The sequence below is a fragment of the Vanessa tameamea genome, chromosome 4, assembly GCF_037043105.1.
Source record: "Vanessa tameamea isolate UH-Manoa-2023 chromosome 4, ilVanTame1 primary haplotype, whole genome shotgun sequence".
Taxonomy (NCBI): Eukaryota; Metazoa; Arthropoda; class Insecta; order Lepidoptera; family Nymphalidae; genus Vanessa; species Vanessa tameamea.
Genome location: NC_087312.1, coordinates 3,873,516 through 3,886,424, shown reverse-complemented (window position 1 = coordinate 3,886,424; position 12,909 = coordinate 3,873,516). Strand labels below are relative to the sequence as shown.

At 31.7% G+C, this 12,909-nt stretch overlaps 1 protein-coding gene across 1 annotated transcript in view; it reads right to left on the bottom strand.

Annotated features, from left to right (window-relative positions):
* The window catches only part of LOC113394338 (integrin beta pat-3-like), a 42,052-nt gene extending 30,644 nt beyond the window's left edge, over positions 1 to 11,408 (bottom strand). Inside the window, exon 1 of the mRNA XM_026631612.2 lies at positions 11,081 to 11,408. Within this exon, the coding sequence (XP_026487397.1) occupies positions 11,081 to 11,227 (147 nt within the window). The 5' untranslated portion in view covers positions 11,228 to 11,408. The remainder of the gene's footprint in view (positions 1 to 11,080) is intronic.
* Between the last annotated feature and the right edge of the window lie 1,501 nt (positions 11,409 to 12,909).

Below are 12,909 nucleotides of genomic sequence, written 5' to 3'. Positions count from 1 at the left end.
GCAGTTCCTGCGTCTGAACTCTTTCCGGTTGGGCTCCATCGGATAATGAGAGTGAAGGAATAGAGTGATCTGTGTTTATGTGTCCTGCGCAGTTGGTTGGTCTCCCATGAGACTGGCAGCGGTAACTGTAATCGGCCGGACGACTTTACGAAGTAAATATCCTAATATCATAAATAACATGAACTATTTTAAGCTTATTGCAAATGTAACGTGAATCGTATGAAGATGCGTGTGCCACACGAACTTCGTTTTATTTTTGATATATTCTCATTGTTTCGCCCACACTGACAACATGGGAGTGTAAATAAAGCCGATTGCAGAGACAATGTTATGTTTTCATTTTCTTTTATGATTCGCGTTTATTGTTCAGTAACTTTCAACCACGACGATACTTGTATTGAGCTAAATGATTAAATTCTTCTTACCCTCTTGCGAAGTTTTGTAGCCCATATTAAATATTCCACCCATTTCCTAAAATCTGGGTTGGTGGATAAACGTGGTAGAATTGAATTCGACTCACGATGTTTTCCTCAACCATCGAGCATGTGAACCGAAAGGGCTTATATTTCATTTCGTGCTCGGCGGTGTACGAAAAACGGCGTGGCGAATGGGAATCCAATGATCCGCATTGGAGCAGCGAGGTGGAGTAAGCTTCAAATATTTTCCTCAAAAGGGAGAGGTGGCCAATGCCCAGTTTTGGGATGGTAACAGACTGTTATTTTACTTAAGCATTATAAAAATAAATGAAGAACAAGAAAATCTTATTTTGTTGTAACTCAGCCCAAGTTACTAAGAACTACTACTACTTACTAACAACAGAAACCATTATTTAATGGTGAATACCATTGGGCTGATGATAACGATACTATTCGCTTAGACGTACCCCATTAATCCGGGGACGGCAGAATGTAAAAGGTCTTGAGAGACTTTCAGGCGCCTGTTTTCAATAAAATCGCTTCCTAATTAAGTATATAAATAATTACTAATTAAGTAACATATTTTCACTGCAGCCGAATACGTTTAATATTAAATTATTAAATAACAAACATTAATATCATATAGATAACCGGATTAATTGTCAATATATATTAATTAGGTTAAAGTCAAAAACATTTATTAAATAATTCAACAGCGGTTATTTCCACAGTATTTATATTTAAACAGGATAAAAAATTGTGCCTTTGTTTTCCCGAATAATGACATCACCCGCATCTCATGGACTTCGTGGTAACTCAACTCCGTTGACTCAGTAATGTAACAATATTATTAAAATAATAATATTTATAAGAATAGTTATGTATATCAAATATTCTTTATTGTTAACCAACAATAAATAATTCAATACACATTGTTATGTGTTGTTACGTATTTGTCTGTTCACAAAATGTATTTAAAATACTATAAATAAATGTAAAATAAAAATTATAATAATAAGTTAATAAAATTTAAAAGTAAAAAGAAAAATAATTATTTCTTAACTATATATATATAAAATTTATATGTAAAGGGTACCTGTACAGAAGTATGACACTGATTATTACGGATACTTTAAAAATATTAATAAATACTTCAAGAGGTCATTGTCCCTTGTCTCAAACAACAGACAGTTGAAATGGTCCGTAGAAAAATCTATACGACGACGTTGGCGTGCCTCCAACCGATTTTAAGTACAGTTAAAAGTTTTATCGAATGGAAGTGAGTGTTCAAACTTTGCCAAAGTTTGTTTAGTAATTCAGCACCCGTAACAGTAGTTTGTAAAATATTATTATAAAATTCTGAACTTACGTTTAGAAAAATTGTTATTAATAAGAAATAATTAAGTATTATTATTTGATAAATAGCGCGTGATGGGATAATTATTGTTTTTCAAACGTGTTCTTCTCCTCTTATACTAAACACAAAACATAACAAGTTAATTGCAATAATATTCGATGTTCTCGTTTTAATATAAATAATTTAATTAAACTAAATAAAATAATTAATAAGAGAGTTCTTTGACGACCGCAGAGTGTTGAATCTGTTTGGTCCTTTTAAAATATCAGTATATCGATTTTTTTCTATTAGATAACAAATAATGATATCAAATGACATTCTAGTATTCTATATTTATTTATTTATTATTATTTATTTATTTATATCGATATAAATATAACTTATATTTATTCAACGTTATAAAATACTTTAATTGAGTAACAATAAAAAACTTTATTGCTAATTTGGCTGATCTCCACAATATTTGAGGTAATGTAAATAGAAACAGGTCAAGATACTTTAAAAAGATTTTCAAGTCATAAATACCTTGAATTTAGCAGACCAAGTCACAGTGGTTATAAAAAGAACTGTCGTTGCATGGTCTATTATTCTTGATACTTTTACGAATAGAGCGGACGATTTACTAAAGTTCGACTGAAAAATTGTCTGCCAACTTCCTTAGATCGCATTCCGCCGAATAAAAGTAAAACTTTTTATTTTCAGATGAGTCATACCTGGATCAAAGACATACGTATTTATAGATGCCTTTGTTAATCTCTGTATTTGTAATAAGCTATTTAATGTTAAATATCAAGATAGATCAGGTCAGAAAAGGTTTCCGCTGTGCGAAAAAAAAGGTCAGATTGTGTAATGTACCTTAAGCGAGCTAATGAAATATTATATACCCTTTTTACATATAATTACCAATTTTTTAAAGTTCATCTTGCGAAACAGCACTTTATATGTTATTAATGTTTTGCAGTGCGGATATGTAGAGCAACGATAATTACGCTAATTTATAGTACAGCCTGACATTTTTTATCTTTTAAGGTCGACATTGACATCTACACATAAATATCTGCAGCGGGACCTCGTTTGTCATAAATTATCTTTTGAAAAGATTTATCTTAAACTATTTGATATTTTTACCGATAAACATAGTTCTGAAAAACTGCGGACTGAACTAAATTTATACCCCAATACTAGGTAAAAACTTTACAATATATTTCTGGATAAGATCTAAGCGTTCTTCGCGAATGTGCGGGATAACATTTTTTACAGTACATTTCAAATGTTCTTTCAACTTTATTACAAATTTGTAGTGTCAATTTTTAAAATCAATTAATACGCACAGGTAAACGAGAATTATTCGATTAGATTTAATAAATATTTGTCTTGTAGTTTTTCTAAGACAAAAAAAAACAAGACACTTATGTTAGTTTTTATAACGTTCTTAAACACGAATTTAATGAGGTTCGATAGTAATTGCGAAATTATTTTAATCTCGACCAACAGTTCAGTGTCGGTCAATGGCGTTTTAAGCATAACCACTTTTTCATGCACGTATAATACGATCTGACCAAATCAGTGATTTCGTCTTCATTGCTTTTTAAATTACCATAGTCAATTTTGTTAAGTATCTACGAAAATACATATAATATGTGTATAAGAATTTATATTTATTGTAATAAATGCCTTCCATCTATCTACTTATAGTTTTTAAATTGCACATGTTTTGGTGTAGAGCCGAGATGGCCCAGTGGTTAGAACGCGTGCATCTTAACCGATGATTTCGGGTTCAAACCCAGGCAGGCACCACTGAATTTACATGTGCTTAATTTGTTTATAATTCATCTCGTGCTCGGCGGTGAAGGAAAACATCGTGAGGAAACCTGCATGTGTCTAATTTCAACGAAATTCTGCCACATGTGTATTCCACCAACCCGCATTGGAGCAGCGTGGTGGAATATGCTCCATACCTTCTCCTCAACGGGAGAGGAGGCCTTAGCCCAGCAGTGGGAAATTTACAGGCTGATTATGGTGTAAATTTATAATATCATATTTTATATAACTACCTGTTATTTTTAATTATTATTCATGTTATTAACATAATGTAAATATTCTGATAACGTTGCTAATTCTTATCAATTTGTAAATTTTGTAATATTTATTGCTAATTTTAGGAGCATGTGTGAAGGCAATCGTCGATAAAAAAAATTCGATAAAATGTTTATAAATAAGCCTTTTGAATCCGATAAAATCACCTATATGAATGTTCACACTTTGTAATTTATTGAAGCAAATATTTTCCGCTTCCGTCTGTAATAAGGTCGAAATAAGGCAAAAAAGTACATTTATGTAGACCAAATAATTGTCAAATCAAAATTAAAAACAGTTACTGTACAAAACATGAACACGTGAAATGATGGCAATATTGCCAGCAACATTCCCCGTTGTATTGCAATTTTGATCTTCTAGGCGACAAAGGGAATCCCTTTTATCTCCAGAAGTAATAGGATTTACTTGGTGATAGGGCTTTGTACTAGCCTGTCTGGGTAGGTACCACCCATACATCAGTATTGTTGTGTTCCGGTTTGAAGGGTGAGTGAGCTAGTGTAACTACAGGCAGAAGGGACATAACTAACATTAGACCTAAGGTTGGTGGCGATGTAAGTAATGGATAATATTTCTTACAGCGCCATTGTCTATGGGCGGTGGTGACCACTTACCATCAGGTGGCCCATTTGCTCGTTCGCCTACAAATATCATAAAAAAAGTAATAAGAATAAATTATATAATATTATGTTTTAAACCAAATTAACTACATATTTAAGTGTCTTATAGCAAATCCATTTTTATGTTGAGTTTTATTTTAGATTACGTGTGGAGTATTTTCATTAATGTATTGCTTTGCCGGGCCGGTTGAATGTCCGGATTTTATTGGCTTCCAGACATACTCAAATCGAAATACGGATTGTAAATTGGATTAAGTCTACGTATCGGCTTAGAACTCTAGCTGTGTAAATAATATGTTGCAACCAACATTCTATAATTTTTTTTTCTTTTAAACATTAAAGAAACGTCTACTAGTTATTGCACACAGATTTATTTGTACGTACAAATACTTTATCCATAAAACTTTTTGTTAAATAAAACTACAGAACAAGATCTAATTAATTAATATGGATAATCGATTTTTTCTAAACGATTTATTTTAGGAAGAATAAAGCTAGGTCATTACCATTAAAAAATGATTAATGAAATGGACCAATCATTTCATTCATTAAGATTATATTAGTGAAAGGTTACGACCCTTTATAAATACCAACAAGCTGACACAGCCCTTAAGCAAGTCCAGCCCACACGATCAATCATATAACATGAGCTTTATCATTATCCTCAATTACTACATACAGATATATTTGTTTCGAAACATTGAGAAGTTCACGTAAATGTCTTGTTGGAAATCACTAATTTAAAATGTTGACTCAAAAGTAATTGCATTCGATTCCCGTGTAAATCAGTGTTACTTAACCGATTAAACGGTTGATTAATTGTACGGTCGTTGGTTGTGAGTCTTGTAATTATTGAAGTGAATTTATATTGTCATTATATGTTGTGGTCAGTGTACCCGCCTTTTTTACTTGGAGGCTTCCATTTAAGCTCCTTCCTACAAAGACACTATAGTCGCAGATATTTATTTTCACTAGTTGTCGTCTGCAGTTTCACCGAGTTTCTTTTGTATTTATTTTAATTTATTATTAATATTAGATACATTGATAATCCTTGAGCTCAAAAATAAATTAAATCTTAAGATAATTTCTTTATTTAGACGTACAAATAAAATATATAGTAGAGATACTATTATCTCTTTAAGCCCAGAATGTAATTTATTTTATCATATGATAAAGATTTACTTAGAATCTGTTAATTTTTAATAATAACGATATTTGAACAAGTGAGAGTAGAACTCATAACGAATGTATGTTTTGTATTCATTCCAGAATCGTACAGTTGATGACTCCGGTCAAGTGATTCGAGATGTAGTAATTAAGGTTATATATAATACGTTCAACGGTCCTTCGATTACACCGCCTCGTATTAAAATTGTGCAATATTTTATTACCAAAACAGGATTCGATATAGGTCAGCGGGTTATATTTATAATTTCTCGGTAACGGTGTGATTGTGCGGATGTTTTGAATCGCACACTTTGCCGCACACGATGCTAACTTATTTACCCGTTAACTGGAAGTCTATACATGACGGATTACTTTGTAAATCATGCGCAAGTAACTGTTTTGTAAATCAATGCTAATTGTAAACGAAAATGTTTATAATTATCTTGGGAAGTTTGAGAAGCGTATACATTTCATAACAAACGAACGTTCTAATCTCTGATGATGTTTATGTAAGATCGAATAAGATATGTCTATTTGTTTTTAGTTATTCCGGAATGTGGAAACTGTATTAAAAGCCTTAATTTTTGAAGATATGAGAAAATAAAATGTATGGTTTTATAATGATTAAAATGTTTGTTTTTTGTGAGATCGTATTGTAAATGGACTTTTAAGAAAACATAACAGGAATAAACAAAATTCAACACTTTAGAAAATATTTTATTTTGCAATAATATGTAGTTTTAGTATACAACATATTTGCCTAGATTCTTGTTTAATGTTATTTAAATTTTATAAAACATCCCATTTTGTTGTGCAAAGTTAAACCGTGAATGTTTAATAAACATTTGGCACGTGACTTTCGTATATGAAACTAAATGACAAATGAATATTCAAGTCAGATGCAACTTGTTCAAACAAATCAATAGTTGATTTTAGTATTCAGATGTAAAACAAGATAGAGCGGGCAACGTGGCGTTAATATGTTTAAACGTCCAATTATTTTATGCAAATACTAACAACAAACAAACTGGCATAATCGAATGAGAATGGCAAGGAGCCAGCAATTTATCCTCTTATGATTCACCACATCCTTGTCAGGAATGAAATCACATAATTCTTAAAGCTTGACGACGTTAAAAAAGGGTGAAATTGCGTTATAGCTGTGAAAGCCGGTATTCTTCGTTGGTTACAAAGAGAAAAATTTAATGAGTGGCTATTTACGAATCGTCGTGGGTCAAAGGCCTTCTACTGAAATAAACGTGATCTATACGTATGATTTTGCTTTAATTTTGTATTTGTCAACTACAAATTAATCCTTAGAACTTTGCATTGATGAGGCTTAAATGCCTTGAATGTCATTAAATCTCGTATTTTTAATACTTCGTCCATAAATAATATATATATAAAAAGAATGGACTAGTCGTTATATTATGTTTTTTTACTTATATGTAGCTTTTTAAATTGCTCATAATTTCCCCTTAGCAAAATTCTATTCAGCTGATTTGTTTAGCTGCCCCGGATATTGGGAATTAGGGGTAGTTCAGGAAATTCGTTCATCGACCCACTCCCCTGTTCCACAACCACTTCAGCTGATTGTGTAGAATCATCAAAATATAGAATGGTGTAAAAATATAAAATTTCCTTAACGGTAATCTAACGTAACGGTTAGAAGCCGAGACGGCCTGGTGGTTAGGACGCGTGTGTCTTAACCGATAATTACGGGTTTAAACTCAGGCCCATTTAATTTTTAATTTGTGTTTATAATTCATCTCGTGATCGGCGCTGAAGGAAAACTGCACGTGTATTATATTTATTGAAATTCTGCCACATGTGTATCTAACAAACTATTAACCTAACTCTAAACCTTCCTTCAATGGGAGAGGAGGCCTTAGGCTAGTTTAATTGTGGGACATTTACTGTTATTTTTATCGACGTTAGCAAAAAAAAAAAACTTAAAAAATGTAATCGTTGTTAATTCTTTTGCCGTCAGTATTTTTCTTGACACTGTTCTCACTGTACTTTAACCCTGACAAATAATAAGCGACATTTCGACATTATTGAGTAATAACATCCTAATTTTACCCATTTATACGAGTTACGTGAAAATTAGACTCGGAATTAGCGAAGGGCAATTAGCTGGTCAGGTTCAAATGTAACCAAACACGGGAAACTGAACGAATTCGTTCAAAGGAAAATAAACTTTATCACTTATGTACATAATTTATATAATGGTATAACAATGAGGTTCGAGTTTACCGCGGTATTAATGAAAAATGGTCAGAAAAGGGTCAAATAAGGCAATTCGGTTCAATTATTGTCGAAAGGTAACACTTTCATAATAGACAATAGTAGATATGTATTCTTCTTAATGCATATGCAGACAATTCACATCCATGTTTGCGTGAATATTAAGAAATATATTTGGAATATGCAAAAACATAGGTACCTCAAATTTAAAGGACTGATATGTCTCTTCTTGAGACAGATTTGAACCTATGCCATCACGTTGTTTTTTTTTTGTGATAAATAGTTTTTTATCTTTGTGATTGTTATCGTCACAATAATCACTAAACACATAATTACAACATCGATATTGTATCAGCTACCGTCACAAAATGGGCGATATTACAAACCCACAAAATTCAAATAAGTTCTTGATAGGGTTTTCATAATTTAGACCTTGAAGTCGAGGACATAGAACATAAATTTGTACGGTAAGAATTAACTGCAAACGCATCCTTCGAAGTCACTCGTATACTTGATAAGTACTTATCATAGGAAATGCATATCAGCACGCCTAATGGAAGTCTATTATTAAAAGTTGACTGTCCAAGGCAGGACATACAAACGTGTGAAGACCTCTACGTATATCATTTCAATGCTATTTAATTTACTTATAAAATATGACAATAATAAAAATTTATAGTATGAAAACCTTGGGAAAAGGCTTGTATTATACTATGAAGCGTTTCTCTGGCTTTCACGGTTCAACGCCTGAATCAATCATCGTGAAATTTAGCACACGGATAGTTTGAGATACGAAGATATTTGCTGAAATAGAAAATATAATACTAGGTGATTTTTTACTCGTGTAAGGCGTTAAGTAAATAAATAAATGTACTGACTGTATGTTAAAGAATTCGCTCCGCCAATCAACATATACCTACATGCGTAGATTTTGTCTCGATTAAGGGTTAAGTTGTTGACCCGGTGACCAGGACATGCAGTCAATAAAGTTCATGGCTGTGACAGGATCAAAAATAGATACGAGTTTGTACATCAACCGTTATTGACTAAATTGTTTCCTTCCGTTTGTGGTCTTGCTTTTTCTTTAATGACGGCACAATTTATTTGTTAAAAAAATATTTTATTATTATAAGGTTATTCATATACTTGTTTATAACATATTAAATGGAAATAATACATTTAGTATAATGTTATGTTTATCTTTTATCAGTAAGTTATGTGCAATAGTTTAGATTTTTCTAAATGTTGATGAAAATGCGAACGTTACGAAGAGTTCAATTCTATGTTTTATCGTATGTACGTATGTTTGTATAACTACGTCGTTTGTTATTCGCCACCTGATAAGGCAAAGATCCGGAGGTCGTAGGTTCAATTTCGAGTTATTTGTCTAGCCGGTAAATGTATTGAGTTTTTTGCTCGTAAATATTCAATATTAGCCTGAAAGAAAAGTGTGACACTACCTGCCTCGAAGAAGTTTTCGATCATATTCAATCGTGTCTTGTTACCGTCTCGTTGAGTTATAAGTGTGCAGCTATCTTCGAACACAAAGCTATGAAACTGTAATAATAATGGCCGGCTTGACTGAAACCAATCCGAAGGATGATCATAATATCGTAATGGATATACGTGTAAATCTTTTGAAGAATATTGTTATATTCATTATTTACATATTATGTCATTAGTCACGTTTTATCTATTGTTTTTGTTTATGATTATAACGATACGTTATTCCAATATAGTAAATAGGGTTACCCAATGTGTTGGAAAAACGATAGGACACGATCGGGACGGTACACTGACCGAAGCGTTAGACACAATGTGGTTGTTATGGTACGATTTGCATTGAAATTGATCGTTATTGAAACAATATATAAATACAATATAGAGAGTCTATAATTAATTATTAATTCGACGTGAATCTTAACTAATAATTCGGAGCTTAAACTCGAGGCAATCACCACTGATTCATTTATAATTCATCTCGTGCTCGGCGGTGAAAGAAAACATAATGAGGAAACCTAGACGTGGCGGATGAGAATCTACAAGATAATTTAAAATGGAGCGAAAGCCTTCACCCAGAAGTGGGACCATGAAAGCTTACTATGCCTACTGTATTCTACTATAAGTAGAATATAGAGTAAACTCGTCACGCACACAAAGGAGCAGAGAGTGGCATGGTGGAGTGTGGACGTGACGGCATAAGAGAGCGAATGCTGTTTGGCGTCACGGAATTTGATTCTGTCTAACCCCCAAGTCGCGTCACAATAGATGTCTCATATCAATAGAATGAAAGGGAAGAAATAACACCCTCCGTATTGTTCAAATTATAATTAAACAATCAATTTATTTATAAAACATATACAGATACAAACATATACATTATACAGACTAATAACAAGTCACAAGTTTATAAATCGTTAAGATCGATTGAAACTTTTTAATAATATATTTAATTACTTATCTTATTGAAAGTACCGGTTGCTCCATCATCCTTTTTTTTTAATTTGATACTCAGTCAAAACATTAAAAAATTAAACTGTCCTAGTGACTACCGCGCACCTGGTAACCCTGGTATTGGCACGTGCTATATAATTATATTAGTTTGAATACATTATAAAGTTTCCATTGAACTTAAACATTTGATATACCCCTTGTATAGACTGTGTAGAGTTAAAGAGTACGATAGTCGACCTTTTTATGTAGTCAAAAACGTTCCTTATAGCGTCATTAACATTTTTTGTTAAATAAATAAACGATGTTATTTTTCTGTTAAAGCGTGATGCAAAAATCTATCAATATTCAATACCGTAGCCGTTGTTAAATGCTGAATTATTAATATCTTTAATTTTAGAGAACTGCGCCGCTTGGTTCGATTTTTAAAATCTTAATTAAACAATTTATAAAATAGTATAGAATTAACGGTGTGAATCATATAACAATGTTATTTTGTCATTTAAACAGGAAAGCGTAAATTAATTGGGAGATGACAAAGCATACTATGCATTTTTTTTGTATGTTTCTGTTTATTTTATTAATGACGATCTTGTTTTCCCCTAACAAAGGTATTTGAAGTTTCTTCGAACGAAGTAAAAAGTATATGAATAATAAAGCCTCTACATGTCTACCCGCTAAGTTTCATATTTGATATGTTTTAATTTATACTTAATATTGATACATACCTCATTCGGATCGTTGCACCAGTGTCCCCCGCATCGGATGCATTCGTTGCAATTTTTTAAACTATCAAAATCCGAACAATCGCGGTAAACTGCGAAAACTTGCTGGACCAAAAGCAAAACTAGCACCGAAAACCTCACTGCCGCCATTTTATCAAAAAATATTTTATCAAATATAGTTTAACATAAAAAACATTAATAATATAATTTATCACAATCACTATTTATTTTAGTAACGTCAAATTCGAATGTAGAAGAGAACGCGGTCGAAATTCAAATTATGAATACGCGCGCACGTCTACACGACCAGGCACAGACTGTATGAACGACCTCTCTCGCTCACTTGATCAGACAGTTCACGAGATGAATCATCGCTATGAGGAAATTCGCGGAAATAGAAGACTTTTTTCCGAGAATTTTTTTATATGAATAAATTATTATTATTTTTTAAGAAATACTTCTAGAAATTATTGAGTTTAAGAAAAATTTATATATATATATAACCATATTTTTTTCTGGTCCAAAAATTCATCTACATATTATGTAGCAAATACATTTATAAATCTATGTAATTTATTTACACAATTAAGTTAAGGAAGTTGTCAGTTATATATAGGTATGTTTTGCTCATATACAAATATGAGGCCTCCTTCATTATATTATTCTATATAATGAAGGAGGCCTCATATTTGTATATGAATGTAGTATTATGGATCATATATTACAGTTTTATGTAACATATTTACATGGAGTGCTTAGTAGAAACTACTTGTAGAAACACGTCAGAAAAAGAAAAAAAATACATATTATTGTAATTATAAAAAGAAGTTTCTATAACACACATAAGTGGTGACGGAACAGCTGGCTAAGGGTCTTTTCTTTACGAGAAGAAGGTTTGGAGTTTTTTCTTAACAATGGTCCAGTGGAGAAATGCAAAAAAGAGAGTTATTTGTGGTAGCGGCCTTGAAGGACACACGGATTGGTCATATTTATTTAGTTTCTTTCAAAATTGAATAACGGTTAAGTCCGTTTCGACTTATGACTAATCAAAGGGTATAATACTAGCGTATTAAAAAGATTTAGGATGTTGTAGTCTTTTTCATTAACCAACTAACGTCACTTAATATATTAAGCGACGATGATCTTTAGAAAGATTGTATGTATAAAGTCAAAATTATGTAACTTCAAAAAAAAGATAAAATAATATAAATAACTTAAACGACAAAACGTGTTTTACATAGAAATTTTATATAAATACAATTTATAATAGTGTGATTTAAGAAGTACATTCAATTACACAATTTAATACAAAGTAGTAAAATTTTAATTTTAATTTTATGAAATATATATTCAAGAAAACATAACATTTAGTGAATACCGTTCGAAAGCGAGATGTGTCATTTTTAATAAAAGCCAGTAGCTCCATCTATTGACGATGTACAATATAAAGATATCCTTTATTGTTGATGGTACGTACGGGCGGTAGCATTTTGGTGGTGATATTATGATGCTTAATTTTTTTGGAATTGATAGGATTAACTATAACAGACAATGAGACAAGCAAATGAAATTTATTTGCCGGATTCAGTGGTGGATCTGAGCTCTTCGTGTAATTTTTTATATATTATAAAAACGCATCCCGAAAACTAAATTCGTTCCGCTTAAAAGCTTACAATAACAACAATTAAAGTTTAAATTATATTAATAGTAATAAAAAAGTAAGATGCGTCAACAATGATGGGTTTTTGTCAAATATTAGTAACTCATTATATAATATAAAAATACATTTGACTATGCTTAAAATCGTAAGTCGGTGAGCTAAGCATTAGTAT